At 38.4% G+C, this 16,871-nt stretch overlaps 1 protein-coding gene across 1 annotated transcript in view; it reads right to left on the bottom strand.

Annotated features, from left to right (window-relative positions):
- Positions 1–1,027: 1,027 nt before the first annotated feature.
- The window catches only part of LOC148152823 (uncharacterized), a 28,867-nt gene continuing 13,023 nt past the window's right edge, over positions 1,028–16,871 (bottom strand). Inside the window, exons 3-6 of the mRNA XM_088002413.1 lie at positions 9,963–10,031; positions 7,515–7,674; positions 5,870–6,086; positions 1,028–3,336 (exon numbers count right to left, since the gene is read on the bottom strand). Coding sequence (XP_087858539.1) covers positions 1,028–3,336; positions 5,870–6,086; positions 7,515–7,674; positions 9,963–10,031 — 2,755 coding nt within the window. The remainder of the gene's footprint in view (positions 3,337–5,869; positions 6,087–7,514; positions 7,675–9,962; positions 10,032–16,871) is intronic.

Below are 16,871 nucleotides of genomic sequence, written 5' to 3'. Positions count from 1 at the left end.
TAACCTGTTAACGAATATAATGATGAAAGGCAATAATATCTTATAAAAGAAAAGCTACTTTTTTTCAAGTCAGCTTTAATATGGGGAGGGTTTTTAACCATTTCAAGCTACAAACAATATGTCAACTTCCTTCCGGCTTGTCTTGTTACAGCTGCTACAGTACAGTGGTCAATCTCGCTCTAAGATTGTGCAAACAGCATTTCACAGCATCAAAAGTCCATCCAACAGCTCACGCGGTAAACAGTGCATCTTTATAGTTATATGATAACTACCAATACGTGTTTCACTCCATATTAGAGTGGCAAAGCAGCTCAAAATAGATTCAGAGAAAGTCTCTATCGTTTTTTACGACGATTGTCAGGATCTCGTACCACCAGTTAATCAGTGTTTCTGTTCAAACAGACGTGTAAAACTATGACAATACGAGAACATTTTAAATCAGTTTGTTTCAAGATTTGAAGTAGTACATTTAAAAAAGTCCCAGATGATGATTTACAGCAATGACAGCTGCTTAATTATATTTCTAAAGTTTAAAGCAGTGGTTCCCAAACCTTGTCCTCAAGGATTTGTGGCCTGCATGCTTTAGGTGTCTCCTTGCTTCCAAACACCTGAGTTAAATAAATGGTTGATTAAAAGTCTTCTGCAGTGTATGAAGGCTGCAGAGGAGGCCACACAATCATTTGAATCAGGTGTGTTGGAACAGAAACACATCTAAAGCATGCAGAGCAAGGTTACTTAAGGACAAGGTTTAGGAACCACTGCTTTAAAGAACATTAAATACAGTCAGCATATCTGCCACCACAGAGGCGTCACTACATTCCTGTTGTGTCCTGTGATCCATGAAATGTAGTTTTGTTTCTGGTAATCCCTTTCTTCCCAATACTTTTTCATGAAAATGTTCTAGAGGCAAGTAGTTCCTCCAATGCCTCTTTGAGGTCCATGTATTGTACTCCAAATCACTTGATGCTACAGTGACCTTCAACTATAACTTGCGCTACATTTTGTCTGCTGAGAACGAGGCATGTGCTCAAAGGGTAAGAGACACATATGTGATTTCTGAACTGTTGAATTCATATCTACCACTCCATAGTTCAACACTGGCACTCCTGCGCACCGAGTCACTCCTTTTTTCTCTCTTCTGCCATCTGTACCACAAAAAGCCGTGCTCCACTGAGGATCTCTCTGAACTGCCTGTGGTCTCCTCTTCAATTTGACCTGCAGTCTCCTGGGATACAGCCACACACTCCAGTGTCTCGGTCATCACATCATCCGATGGAGGAATTTCTTGAAAGTCTGGTGATGATGGTTCTGTGTCAGGCAGCGCAGCATCTGGTGTTGAGTTTGTAGGTCCAAAGTCTATTTCCAGTGATGAATCTGGGGATACTGAACTGGGTGGTGAAATTGTAACAGTGACCTGTGGAATTAGTACTTTGGGTATTTCTGAATTATCATAAGTATCTATATCTGGTAAAGGGGAACTCTGAGAATCAAACTGGTATAAAGGAGGTTCAACATCATCAACATTAAATGATGAATCTGCACTCAGGTTGAAAGGCTCTGGTTCAGGGTCCATAAACACAGAATCAAGGTCATCCTGATCCAGTGAGGTTAGCATAACTATATCAAAGTGGACTAAATCAGCATGATAAATTGGGGTGTTATCCAGGGGTTCTGGAAGAGGTGGCCACTCTGTGTCTTGGAATTCTGGGTCAGTGTTTGGCTGAGATTCTGTTGAACTGAAAGCAAAGGCTGGACCAGGAATTACTTGCTCTGGCGTCTCAGAAGGATAATCAGGATCACTGATACTAGGATAAAGATTTGCGTCACTATCAGTTGAACTTGCTGGAGATACTGCATCAAAGTGCTCTGAGACCACTATAGATGGACATTTGATGCCAGTTTCTGAATGATTTGGTTTAACATTGTCAGAATCAGTTGACTGAATGTCACAGACTGGTGTTATATCTTTGAGAGGGTTTGACGAAGACATCGAGGTCACTTTTGATGTTTTTGACCCTGTCTCTGTTGAATCAGTAGGCTCAGATCCCTCTGCTCCTGAAAGATGTAAAGACTCTGTAGGTGGGTCTTGATGGATGGCTTGTGGCTTGTCAACATTGACAGGATCATCAATCTCTTGATTTGGGTTTATGTCATAATCATGTTCCTCTGGTGGAGACACAGTAACTGTAGGGACTGGATATGGTAGTTTTATCTTGTCTGTTTCAATTTGTTCTGGGACTTGGGATTTTGTATCATCAGTATGAGATTGTTTAGCATGTGAAAGGGACTCATTAGCTGGGCCCACATCTATTAGTTGATGAGTGATAAGGATTTCTTGTTTCACTGCAGATGAATCCTGAGGGCGTTCGACAACTTTTTCTGATGTGAGCAAAGCTGTCTCCTGAGTGATTACTGCCTCATTTGTGAGAGAAGCAGATGAAGTTATATTATCTTTGAATGGCAGTTCTAAGTCTGGCTTAGATGTGGACGATACCATAGAGGAATCAATTGGCTCTGGTTTAACTGTTCTACTTGAACAAGGAAGTATTGGATCTAGAGAGAGTGGGATGGCACTCTCTACAAACATGGACTGCGGACAAGCAAGAATGCTTGGGTCCATTGAAAGCTGTTTTGGCAAATTTCGGCGAGAACTTTTCTTTTCCTCATTGTCCTCTGGACAGTTAACGGCTGCATCTGCAGTGCTTTGTCTTACCAGGGCTTTGCTTCTGGCCTGAATCCCAACAGATACTTTGGATATCTGGGGATTTTTCTCTCTTGCTCCCCCAATCCCTTTGTCTGTGGATGTCGATGCAACTCCTCCTCCGCCAAAGCCTGTCCCCACTCTTGTTCCTGTCCCTGTGCCAGTCACAACACCTTTGCCTAAGCCTGCTCCAGCTCCTGTTGCCATTCCACCACCTTGAGGAGACCATGTGTTGTAATGCTGTGTGAAAGTGTTGAAATTACTGTTGAAAGCACGAAGCTCCTTACATAGATCCCGCCTGAGTTCAGCCAATTCTCGACGCATGGCGGAAACTTCTTCCTTCCACTGCATGCTGATAGCTGCAGCTAATGTGGCAGACTCTTTTATACTAGCTTGGATTGCTTTTGGTGAAGGTCTTTCGGGAGCACTAGATCTTGGGGATCGAAAGAGGCTTGGAGAAACAGGTGGCCCAGACATGGGTTTTGCAGAAGCCCCCACAGCATCTGGGTTGTAAAGCCTGTCTCTTCTGATGGGGCACCCAAGATCATCATGTGTCAATGGGGCTGCATCTGCCAAATCCTCAGGTATACTGTCTTGATCAGGTAAACAAGTTTCTTCCTGCACATAATTTCTGTCTGCAAGACAAATGTAAACATGAATCTGTAATATAGCCACAGGTATGAACAGCTGGAGATATTGTGCTTTTTATAGTTAAAATTATGTCATGCTATGAATGCCTTGGGTCAAAACAAGACATATATGTGATATCAGGACTCAAGCCGTAATTTAAGAGAATTATTCAAATTAGCTTCCAAGTAAATTTGAAATTAATCATGTACATACAGTGTATAAAAAGACACAATCATTTTGTTTGTTTGTTTCAATTTATCACTTTACACCAGACTACACTTTTACATCTTAGGTCATTAGGGATGATCAAAATTACTTACATAAATTTGATCATTTGGCAAAATGCCTTCATTGAATTGGAAAAGCCATGATGAAGATGTCATAGTTTTATAGTACATCTGAGTTTTTCCAAGGTACAACTGTAAATGTATTTTACAACACACTACTTGAAACAGAGTCATTGTCCACATAGAAAGAAGTCCTGTAGAGGTACAGGCTAAAATGACTCTCTGCAAAGAAGAAGCCTTAGCTTCAAAGGTGATATAAAAAGGCCTGGTTAGAGTTTGCAAAAGCACTCTATGACAATGTTCTAATTATTTAGAGACAAGTCCTACTGTTTCATAAAGAAACATAGTGAACATATTGGAGCAACATCTTCAGATATCATCAGGCCCTGACAGTAGGTGAAGTTGTGCCAAAAAGGTTGGACTTTAGGGCCAACACAAAGTCCTGAGCTCAGTTATATAGATGACTTGTGGGCATTGCTGAAAAGGTGTGTGTTCATAACAGTCAACAAACCTGACTCGGTCACACCCGGTAAGTGAGTCAGAAGGAATGGGTCAAAATTCCAGAGAGACGATTGTGATAAGCTTGCAGAAAAATACCCAATATATTTGACCCATGCGATACAGTTAAAATGCATTTTTTCTACATAGTAAGGAAATTTAGGTAAAATGTTTGACTTAAGGAAAGCTGAAAAACATCTTTATTTTTTATTTGTGTGACATTTGGCAAATAGGGCAAATTATTTTAGCTCTAAAAATAACTTATAGCTGACCTAAAACATAAATATGTAGTCTTGTTTAACATCAGACAGTCAAGAAATGCTAATTTTGTGTCCTTTTTTACATTGTATTGAAATATCTGGTGAGGAACTCTCACTTTATAAATGTCGATACAGTTCTGGAAACATGGATAATATCATGTATTCCCGCGTTGACCCATTTCAAGTAATAGCTTACACTGCCTTCTCAACCTTAATTGTGTCATGCATTCTTTGCAACTTTTCAATGCACAAAGCTGAAATTTTTAGATTTAAAAGTCCATCAATGAAATGAGAATCTGTAATAAAAATGGCTCTAAAAAAATAATTGCACTTCTATTCTTCAGCTTTTTGGATGAGAAAGAAACAATGAAAAACTTTGTGCAGTAAAAAGAGTAAAGATGAGCAAAGCTTCCAAACCTTTTCTAGTCAATCGGGAAAGTATAGCATGAACCCTATTGAAACAGTGAAGTCCAATTAGACAGACTGAATCAAAGCTCTAATTGCCCTTTGTTGAAAAGAGCAGCTGAATCAATTTTGCACAGATCTCAGTCTCTTACAGATGCAATATTTTGAAGGGTATTGAGAAAGCAGTGTAGGCAGACATTTGTTTAACCATGAGCACATCTCCAGACGTTCAGACCTCTAACTTTCCCTACAAGAACCCAGTCTGTCGGCAGAATCCATTCATACTTTTTTTCTCGAGCCTTATTCTTCTTCTTCTATTCTTCATCCTTTCAAAGCAGTCTTGTCTCATCTGTGAATCCAGCAGCCATGAAGGAAGTTGAGCGCACCGGTAGATTATAGCCAAGGCCCAGTACCAATTAATCAGCATCAGTATATCTTATAGTGTAATCATTATCATCTTTACATCTTTCAGTACTGAAGTTTAGACATGATAACTTTCAGCTCTATTGAGAGATTTTTTTTTTTTGTTTTTTTTTGTGGAACCACAAAGTTATAAAATGAGTTTGAAAAAATTTAATTGGGTAATGCAAAAATCTTTAACCATAGACAGGGTTTATCACTCTGGAGCTAATGTGCTTTAGCACAGTCTGAACTTTGGACATAAGAAAAGAAGGTTCTGTATAAACCAAATGCACCATGTGTTACCTTTAAACCACAAACTCCATATGGAAAGTTAGTGAAAGAATCCATCGTGTCCCTATTCTGACTTGATTTTCCTTTCACACAATTTGTGATTTTCAATAGGGTTCATAGCTTTACTCTCCGATGCATTGAAGTGATGAGCAAATCAAGGACTGTTTCCAAAATGACCATAGTTCACAAGCTGCAATTACAATAATCCATGAAAATGGAAACATAGAAAGTGATTCATGCAGCAAATATAAGAACTAGTTGCTACTAACTGGTCTATATTCATCCATTACTACAAAATGTAAGTTTAGGTGTTTTTGCATTAATTTGTTAGATCCTTTTCTCACAAGACACAATTCTCCATGATGTATTTATTGGACTGTCTAACTTGTCCTCACCTGTGGTTGACCTGATAGTGGAGGTAACAGTGGACGCCATGGGGGGGATGCAGTCATCATCTTGGGAGTATCCAGCCTGGATGGCTCGTAGGTAACTGTGGCTCCTGGTTCTGAAACATCCAGGGAGGTCCAGTGCCTCCATGGCTTGGGATTCTACCTCACTGAACACCGACTCACACACAGATTCGAACTGGCCATTTACTTCAGTTTCACTAACCTGAAGGAAATAATACACACAGTTATTCCTCCAAATGCTGGAGCCAGAAAACATACAAATCTATGACTGCATCATCTGGAAATCTCTTGTTGTGTTGACAAAGACCTTATAAATGGGAATGAATGTGTAACTGCCTTCTGGCAGTGAGTTTTTTTTTCCTATATAGATCATCTAAACAGGAAATGTGGGTGACACATTTATCACAATCCACCAAAAAAGCTTCTCTGTTGGATATACTTTTTTCATACTGATTATGAATTAATTGGAATCTTAGGTTTAAATTGCACAACCTAGACTTGTGGGTTGAGAACACAGTACACAGCTTATTAGCTCAGGCAGACTCAACAGTCAGACCACCAAGTGTTTTTTTTTTTTTTTATTATTATTTTTTATTTGATTCTCAACAAAATAAGCCAAAGAATAAATTGCTTGATTGCATAGAGCTCCTCAGAGTAGCATCCAAGCTACTCCTTTCAAACAACGGCCTTCCTGACTTTCTCCACCTCCATGAATAAATCACTGTATATTCACGCTGTGAACTCAAATTAGTGTTAGGCATTCATGTCCCAATTAAATATTTAAATCATAACGTCAACCCTCCCTATCACTTTTGTTTGGCTTTCACACATTTAAGCATACTTCTCAATTTCTGAGATGTAAATAAATAAAGCCGTTGTAAGCTCCCAGTCTGAAGACAGACGAAACGGAAAAATGGTAAAGATGAAAAGTAGAACCTATAACAAATGAGTGTTCTTCGGTTTTAAGGGGAAGCAACGTGGTTTGTCATAAAATGCTAAGCAAAACATTGTTTTTCTCCATAATCATTTAAACAAATAAATCAGTGGAAAAGCTTTCTTTTCAATACTAAATTTCCTCCGTGTATAAGATGATAACCTGTGGGCTAATGCCATCTAGATGCATTACAGTGCGCCCGGCTCTCTGTAAATGTCAGACAATGGGATGTACATTTTTGCAGACTTAATCTTATCCTGTGATGCTGTGGGTATAACGTTTATCAGTAATATCTCTGATACCGATTCATCACAAATGGTGCACAGATCAGAAACAATTTTATATTCATATCAGATAACATGAAGAACCATAAAGATAAACATCTTGTTCTACTGAGATTTGGACTTAGAGGGGATTTAGCCGAGCTTTTAGTACTCACAACAAATCAATAAGCTTCTTTTCCCAAGAAGTAGATGAATATCTCAGCAACCTGTTTGAGTGTCTTAATTAGTACAGATTAACAATGTGAAACAAACTAGTGCATAAAAGATATATAGCTAAATTAAAATCAGAAAAAACAACAACATATATCTATGTCATGTATTTATGTAAAAAGTAGTGTTGATTCTCATCATCTTTAGATTTCAGGTGTCTGTATTTGGAAGACATGTTGCAGATTTTATGCTGCACACTCACCTGGCTCACTTGACTGACGCAGCTAGCCTGACTAAGCGTGCTGACAGCCCGCATGTAGCTCTGGTTCCGGGAACGAAACTTGGGCGAGTTGTAGTTGGTAGAGGGATCCAAGGCAAGGCTGGGGTGTATTTCCCTGGTAGCCTGCAAGTGGTAGTTCTGACTAAATAGACAAAAAGAATAAGAAAATGTCAACGAGTTATTTTTTTATTTTTTAAATAAATCAATGAAATAAATTCTAATTGCTTTAACTGGTGCTTACACATGTAACGTGTAAGCACCAGTTACACACGTGTTTCTCAATAAGGGAAACCCTTTCCGTTGCTACAATGATATGCTTGTTGGTGTCCTTTGTAAGACAGTTCGATTTCTGTTGTGCTGAAACATCCGATCAATGCTTGGAAATGAGGGGAATGCAAATCAGCAGCTAGTTAGCGAGCAAGCAATTTTGAAAGATCACCCCAGAGTCAGCCATGTCAATTAAATGTACTTGGCGAGAGATGCTCAGAAAGTCATTACTGGTTAGGAAATTTGCAGGAGAGAAGACGAGGAGGACACCAGCTGTATGCAAACTGATAAATATGGTGCAAAACACTTTAGGAAAGTAAAGTTTGGTCTGTTTCTAAAAGCTGGCAATAAGTTGTTCCTTGTTTTACAGATAAACACTAATGTTTGAAAGCAGGAAAATGTCAAAAAAGTTCACAGCCAATTCCCAGAAAATTAGCTAATTATATAATTAACTCCATAAAATAAAATATTCTAACCCAAGGCAAATACAGTGGACTCCTACCTATTGACTGTTCAGTATTCATGGATTCATTTATTTGGGAATATTTCCAAGAAGCAGATGAATATGACTGCAGGTTATTCACAGCAAATGTGATCATTTACACATTTTTACACAGCACAAAACTAAAATATTTGAGCGAAAAGAGAAAGAAAAATGCAGTTTATCAACCTGGAATACATAAACACAATGCTACTTGACATGCTATTGGCTTGCATTTGCAAAACAGTCAGTCCAGGAGCAGCATTTATTGTCCTTGGCGCTAACTGGTTATACTCCCAAGAGTGGAAAAAAGGACGACTGAAGATAAAAAGGAAATTATGACTTCATTTTATTTTATTTTATTTTTACAAAAAGAAACCTGAAAATATTGGCATATGAATGTATTGAGCCATAGTGGATGTTTCTATTAGCTCTGAACATTTAGACAGAAATGTTAGTTCATTGTTGGGGGAAAATACCCCAAGCTCAATCAGATTGAGATAAATGTTTAATTCTTTTTTTTTTTTTCAGATTCTCAATCGGACTGGGCATTCTAACACAAGGATATGAGTTTGACAAAAATCATTCCATAGTAGCTTTGGTTGTATAGTACATGGGTAAACCTCTGCCTGGGTCTCAAGTGTTTTGCCTCCATTTACATTTCACCCAGGAATGCCCAAATCTAAACAATAACCAGGAAAATGCAATTGAAATGAAAAATCTCTTTTGCAGGAGAATCCTGACAGTATTTTTCTGCAAAAGAAAAAGCATATTCACAGCATGATGCTGCCACAATGTCACAGAATTAAGATGACTTGTTCAAGGTAATGTGCATGATTTAGTGTTAGATCACACAAAACACTTTGAATTTAGGCCAAAATGTTCACTCTGAGTCTGATCTAATTAAAGCACCTGTATGGCTTGAGACAAACTTCAGACCAGACCACTTTTTCCACAAAGGTAAGATATATGAAGGCCACAACTAGTGATAAAATGAGCAGTAAAATGTTAAAAGGTGTACTGTATTACACATAACCCAGGTTAAAATGGCTCTTTAAATCAGTAACAACAAGAGTCAGCACACAGCTTCCTTATTTACACCTAGAAACAACTGATCAGGCCCAGAATCTGGGTGTAATGATCAACTCGGACCCTGAACCTTCAGAGACACATGAAGGGAAATAAAAAGTCAGTCTGCTATCACCTCCAGAACTTTTCCAGGGTTCAATGATGTCCAAGCAGGATCCTGAGAAACATATCCATGCATTTATCCATGTTTAGTCAGATTGATTGCTGCATCAGTGTCTTCTCAGGTCTGCCTTAAAAGTGAGACAGTTGCAGCTGCAGCTGTCTTCTCATCCTCTCTAAAACTAGCAAATGAAAACGCTGAGCAGGGATCAGAGTGAAAATTAACTAAAATTTTAATTAATATTTTTTGATGCAATAATTTCACATTCTTATACCATTATTTCAAAAAACTGATTATAAAATAATTTAAATGAATTGTTTATTCAAATCTTCTTTATTTGATATTTATCAGCTCATCTTTATTCGTGCATTGCCACAGGCAATTTCTCAATGGCAGTCAATATTTAGCATATTAGCAGTAAGGTTAATATGCTTCCTGCTATTAACCTTCCTGCGAGAACATAGCAGCAACAGAAGAGTAAGCCTGTATTCACCTTAAGTCTGCAGCAAAATTGGTGATGTAGTTATGCATGTCACTGTTGATTTTATCCAGGCGGTAAGAACTGTGGGTAGAGAAAAGAACAACGTTATTGGGTTCCACGAGTAGTTGCTGGATGGGATGTGAGGTTTCTCAGCAAGACTCCAACGGAAATACAGCTCTGAATGGAATTTGTAACCCATTAAATGTTTGCTTGGAAGTATTCGCCAAAGTGCTGCAAACATTAGGGTGATATACTATGACCAGGGGTGCGAGTGTGTCACCACCAGTATGAAAAAAAATGGTCTGGCGGAGCTAATGATTTGATTAAGAAAAAAAATTGTACACAAACACAAGTGCTGTGTTATGGGAAGAGTGCTATGATGTCTGTAAATGCACAAAGATGTCGTCTAGCACCACATCCTACCAAAAGCATTTAATGATGAAATGCAGTCTGCACAAAGAAAAAAAAAAGACCTCATCATAAACCACCTTTCTCACCCTGTAGTTAGTGAGTGGATAATTCAAAAAAGACCCTTCCTGGAGTCTATGTGAAAAAAAATATATTAATAAAGCTTTTAACTGACGAAATCAGGCAGAAGCAGGCCTGTAGAGATATTATCTCTACAGCTGAGCGAAAAGAGTCTGTTTTGAAAATGTGTTGGCTGCTTTTTATCAAATCATGTCGCAGCAAATTCCCTCTAATGTTTTCAATTGGTGCTAATGCACTTCCATTGTCGGCAGATGTCAAGGTGAGGGATAATGGGGAATGAGACATTCGCCTGTCTGTCATTCTACAAGCAAAAATATTCAGCCAACTGTTGAACTGATTCAAAGATGCAAGTATATGCATCTTTGAAACTGGAAAGGTGTTTCTGAGGGAGAGAAGTTTAGAGACAGAGAAGTATGTGAAACTTCGAAAGAAAATCTACAAAAAGTAAAAAGAAGAGAAAACATTTGAAGTTTCAGAAATTACGCTGCATAAAGTTTAGGCAAATAAAATACATCAAAACAGGTTCGGGAGAACAGCTTTCTTTGTGTTTTTTCTGGTCAGTGGAGAGACAGTATAATTTTTTCTGGTGCTTTTGTCAGTAGGTATTATAAGTGTTAAAGTTGTCTCTTTAACTTGTTTTTCCAGTGTTACAAAAATATTAGGTTTCAAATATATCTGTTCTCCAAAAAAAAAAAAAAGAAAAAAAAAAGATGTTGACAACTCAATCTGGATGCACCTTGTTAGTGCGGGCTATTTCTAAAGCCTCCACCACCGCAAGCCAAGGTTGTGCTGGCAATCCTAAGCTTGCCCTGTGCATGTTCTAAAAACACAGTGCTAATTATTATTAACCCTTTGAACTATTTTCTTTTTTTATTTTGATTTTGCAACTTTACATCCAAAAAAGTCAATGTATTTTCAAGGTAATGTATGCGGCAGACTAACATGAAGTAGTGCAATATTTTGAAGTAGAAGGTAAATTATCTCTTCAGCCAGAACTACGACAGAATTATTATTTCAAATCATAGTCATTCATTCATTAGAAAGATCTAGCTAAAGTCCAGATCTAAATCTAACTGGGATTTTGTGATGGCTGAGCCAGTACGTCAGTTACCACGGTGGCCAGATGCCCACACAAGCACCCGTCTGCTCAAGCACTGAGAACATGATCCCTCACTACCCTGGGCAAGCATTAGCCCGCTACTGTGGCAGGAACTCAGAAAAATAAAGAGGAAAGTATCCCTAGACCAGTAAAGGTAGAGAAGTTAAAGGCAAAGGATGATGCAACCTCATGTTCTGCGTCCAGCTCCCACATGCTCATCCCATCCCAGGTGTGTGCATGAGTCTCATCTTCTGATGAAACATGAGAGCCTTGGGCATTAAAGTTTATAAATGCCACAGTGTTCAGTGTCATTCAAATACAGATAATTATGTGTTGGGAAAAGGCCGTGCAAACAGATAATCACTCAGATTACGCATGACACATTAGCTGTAGGCACAAATCAATAGACTGGAATTGTGCTCTGACCCTGAGAACTTTAGGAGATGTGCTTGTACATAAAGGAAACCCGTCAGAATGAGTAATTACAAAGTGTTCATCAGGATTTATTGAACTGAATTTATTGCCTGTGTGTTAACACTAATTACTTATAGTCATGCCTGAAGCCAGTCATTTATGTATGGCAAAAAAAAAAGAAAAAATCTTTTGTTTTGCAAAAATGAGGTGACTTGATTTGGGTTTTTTTTTAGCTCGAGCATAAGGTCAGATGGGATGCATGTCAAAACAGAAATGCTCCTCTGAGCTTTTGCGTCATTACAAATGATCAAATGTGACACATGATGTCATGCATTCGTTATTTAGAATAGTGCTAATAGTAAACATTATTGTATGTCAGTCAGTACCCCGTCATTTATACAGTTTTTAAACATCTTCAGCAGGTCTGACTGGCAAAAAAACAAAACGGAAAAGGGTCTTTAACTCACAGAACCAGTGCTGTTTGGGGCTGAGGATGGGTAAATAATCTTTAACAAATTCACTGACATCTAATTTTACTTCAAGTGCTCAGGCTGTTCCGGCTCAGTGCGCCCATGACAATGCGTTCCTTCATTGGTGGGACAAACAAAGATCCTGTCAACTGTAAGAGTGACGGAGAGCTTGAAAGAAGGAAAGACGAGGGGAGGTGACACAACTTGACAGCCTGTTCTCACTTTAACACGATTTGCTTCAGGGAGCCGCTGCTGTCAGATTTGTGTTTGGCCCATCAGAACCGCCCCAGAGGGACATCAAATTGCTACAAGTGCAAAGGAAATCTAACCTATGTACCTTCTGTCTTCAATTCAATCTAATTCCATCCCAACATGTCCAATGAACCGTAAGAGCATAAAGGCTCCCCATGCAAGTAGTTCTGGGCAAGTATCGGAAAAGCCATTCGTGTGGATTCAAACTGGAAACAGAAATGAACAGAGGCACCACTGCTACAGAAGAGACATTGAACAAAAACCTGAGGCAACAATTGAGACGGTAATGTTACGTAATATTACGCATTACATGACCAAAAGATATGGAATTTTTGTCAATGCTTGACGTTTTATTGTCAGGAAAACCTTGTGTAATGCACAACTCTGCAAAAGTCCCGAGTCACACATCTTTTCAAAATTTCTTCTCGAGAAACTTCAGCATGGCCTTAAATAATACTTCTTCAAAGTTTCAAATTTTTATGCCCGCATCAGATCATTTTCCAGTGGAAAGTTTTATCATTTATTTATTCAGTCAGCCGAACTTCAGATGTGAACCAGTGGTGCAGCAACACCCCACAGATTACTGCACGAACAAAAGATCAGATTTAAATATGATCTTTAGGTATTGTCACTAGCATCCTGACATAAAGACAGTTTTCCTATTTTTTTCATAAACCACATAGGGTAACATAGTTTGACATATATAAAATAGTTTTTATGCATCTACAAAATGACTCCCAAATAGCTATTTTCTTACCCTGGCATGCAACTGAAGGCTTATGCTCCCCCCGGGGCCTGTTGACAGGATCTGAGGGATGCTGTTTATTTGTATGAATGACAGTAAGTTTTTATTCTGTGCTTCCACTTCAACGCTTTACCCTGTCATACACCGGTAATCTGACTCAGGTTACCAGTACACTGAAAAAAGTATTAACATCTTCTGGATTTTATTTAATTTTTTTTTATATTACTGAACAGACATTATAAAGACAGAAGAATCCAGCAGTCAGATCAGGGGTAAACTTAGAGCAGCGTTGAAAGAAAACACGTCAGAGCCTGAAAAAGACTACAAAATCCTTCCATCACGACGGAAACTGTAAACATAGAACCAAAATTATGATGGAAGGACTAAGATCAAATCATACTGAATTGGCCTATGAAAGCAAAGACATAAATCTTACTGGTGCTCTGAGGCAAGACCTGAAAATTATTTACAGATGTTCTCGATCCAAGGTGACTGAAACTGAGCTATTAAAATAGAGTTCATAATTTAGACGAGCAAATCTGGTAGAAAACTTCCTCAAAAAAGCTGTAGATGCAGCAAAAAAAGTAACATCTTATTATCCTTTTTATTGCAATTGACAGTTTTCCACAACTATCAAGTTAAATCTAAATGAAACATATTCAAAACGGGGCAAAATGTGAAGAAATTCAATGATCATAAACGGAATTGTAAGATGCTGTACTCTTACACCGTCCTCACCAATCGTCCTACAAATCTGAACAGGGAGATGTAAGGAAACAGAAGGGCAGAAGGGATGTTCGAAGTTGGACTGTGGTAAAAGGGTGTGGTTTCAGTGGAGGAGTTCAGCTCAGGGAACAGATGAGGTTGATTAGAGCCGCTATCATTGCCCTAGTTTTAAAATGCAGGCATGTGCTGAGCGCCTTGACAGTGCCCTGGAGAGCAGCTGCATGGGCTACACAGGATGTCCATTCTAGGACTTTCATTGCATTGTGTGAAATTTCATTAAGTCTTGTAGGTGCATGCAACTCTGTGAACTAAGAACCAAGACTAGCTGGTAAGTGTTTACAAATGTGGCGTAACGAGGTTGATTAACAGTTTAAAAATCATCCAAATTTCTATTAATCATGGTTTGATTGGGGCCATTTTTAAAGGACGTTATAACACACTGAGGGGCATAGTAGATGTAAAGGTCAGATTCTCAACAAAATCAATCTTTTGTCTCTGTGATCAGAAAAAAAAATATATCACAACGCCACATCCTGGCATTCTTCATTCAAGTGGATTTGCCGGGGTAAAAGGGATGCTTCGCAACGACACCCTTGGGGACACTTGTGGGACTGGAAATGAAAGAACCTACAAACCCTCTCCTGCAGATTCAATAACGCGGCTGCCTCTGTCAATGGACTCAGAGGCAGGCCACACAGTCTGAGGCGTCCTGGTCAATATCTAGCTTTTTAGCAGAGCTCAGCACACTCCCGGTCTAAACCACAGAGCGAGCCGTTTATTCAGCAGGGCCTTGGAGTACAATAACTGTTATTGATATCCCTTCCCGCTGTTGCTTCCTCATAAATCATTTACTGTTTACAGCTATTCAGAATGGAAAGTGAGGGGGAGCTTTACATGATGCGAAAAGCAGGGAGCCTCGCTGTGGCAGCACCATACATTACGGCATAATCTGGGAGAGGCGTTAGAGGGGCAAAAATGACTGCATCCGCTGAGACAAATATCATTATGGTCCTCCCTGATCACAACCCATAGCATTCGATTTGCCATTATGCATCCGCGGAGGGAAATATCTGGCTTATTATGTGGGTATAAAAAGGAACCATTTGACAGTAATAGCGTGTTTTTGGGTCTTTGCGTTCTTCTCTAGCATCATGGAAAAAAAAAAAAATTCTTACCATGAGTCGTGTTTGCGTGCAAGTGTTTTAATACACTGCAACTAGAAAGTATTCAAAATGTTTTGTTTTATTTTTATTTTTTATTTTTATTTTTTTTTTACATTTTGTTAAGTTACAGACTTATTCTAAAACTGGTGCAAATATTTTTTCTTAAAGAACTACATATTATACCATTGGTATCAAAGCAAATACAGGTTTCTTTACAAAGAAGAACAATTTCTTTCCAGAAATATTTTTGATCATTATTTCCTGACATACTGTTTTCTCAAAGCATCCTTTACATTTATCGCAGCCTCAAGATTTTCGAGATTTTTTTTTTTTGATCTTTTGAGAGTTCTTCAACTGGATTTAAGTTTGGTATCGGGTTTGCTCTCAAGAAATTTCACTCCTTTGCAATCTTTGTTCTGTAAACATTGCTGTGCTGGAGACTGAGCTCCAGGACAACTGTAAGTGGTTCTCTTGTATAATTGCTATTTATTTGATGTCCTTCCAAGTTGCCCAGTCTCTGCCACTTAGAAAAACACAAACACCATGATGCTGCCACCACCATGCTTCACAGTAAAGATGGTGTTAAACATGATACACCTGTTTTAAATATTATAAACGACTTCTCTGTTGACATTTTTGGAGATTCCTGTAATCTTCAAATCAAGACTCTGGCTGGGTCTCTCCAAAATGAAAATACCACTTCAAGTTAGACATAAGTCTTGAACTTTCCATTTTGGTAAAATTGAAAGATTATTTTAAACCTTTTTCTACCAGTGCTATGATTTGGTGCTAACAGCACATACAGGTGTGTGTTCCTATCCAAATCATGTTCAGTTGACTGGATTTACCACAGATAGACTCCAGGTACAGAGGCTACAAAGACTATGAGAAGAAACTGGATGCACTGTTTTGAACACTGAAATGATGGAAGGGCTTTATTTTTTTTTCTATATTTATGAACATCTCAGAAAATAAATGTGCACTTTGTCAATACAATATTTATTCTTAGTTTTAGCATAAATAGGTGACAAAACAAAATACAAAAGGTGAAGCGGTGTGAATACTTTTGAGTGGCACTTTATGTATTAAGGGTTTGTATCCTGTCCATGATAGTTTCCATAACTAAAGGAGAAGAATTTTAGTTTGAATCCACACCGAGCATGGTTTTAATCTGAAAAGTGAAAAATAGACAGAATTATAATCTGTTATTTGTTTGTTACTGTCATTCTGAATATTATCACAGTTTTTGTCAAGGATCTAGATACAGGGTCATCTCTGCATAATGCCTTCAAGATAAGTTATGCTGTTTGCCTGCAGGCAAGTTGTTTGATTTATGGAGAAGTGGCAGTGAACCTGCAGGGAAGTTGTCTTTGCAACCCCGTAACAGCAGAACAGGCTTCATAAACACAATGCTTGAGGCATGAAAAATCATAGACGTACCGGACTTTTATCCTCATGTTTTTTAATCAACGAAACTTAAAGAAAATACCGCATCCTAATTTTGATTGATGGGGTAAAAGACTTGAATTAATTTTGTAAACATAGGACAGTCACTGTAATTTT

The sequence above is a fragment of the Poecilia mexicana genome, unplaced genomic scaffold (assembly GCF_051168715.1).
Source record: "Poecilia mexicana isolate PSO_F unplaced genomic scaffold, ASM5116871v1 scaffold_22, whole genome shotgun sequence".
In the NCBI taxonomy this organism is placed as follows: Eukaryota; Metazoa; Chordata; class Actinopteri; order Cyprinodontiformes; family Poeciliidae; genus Poecilia; species Poecilia mexicana.
This window is presented reverse-complemented; position numbering and strand designations above follow the sequence as displayed.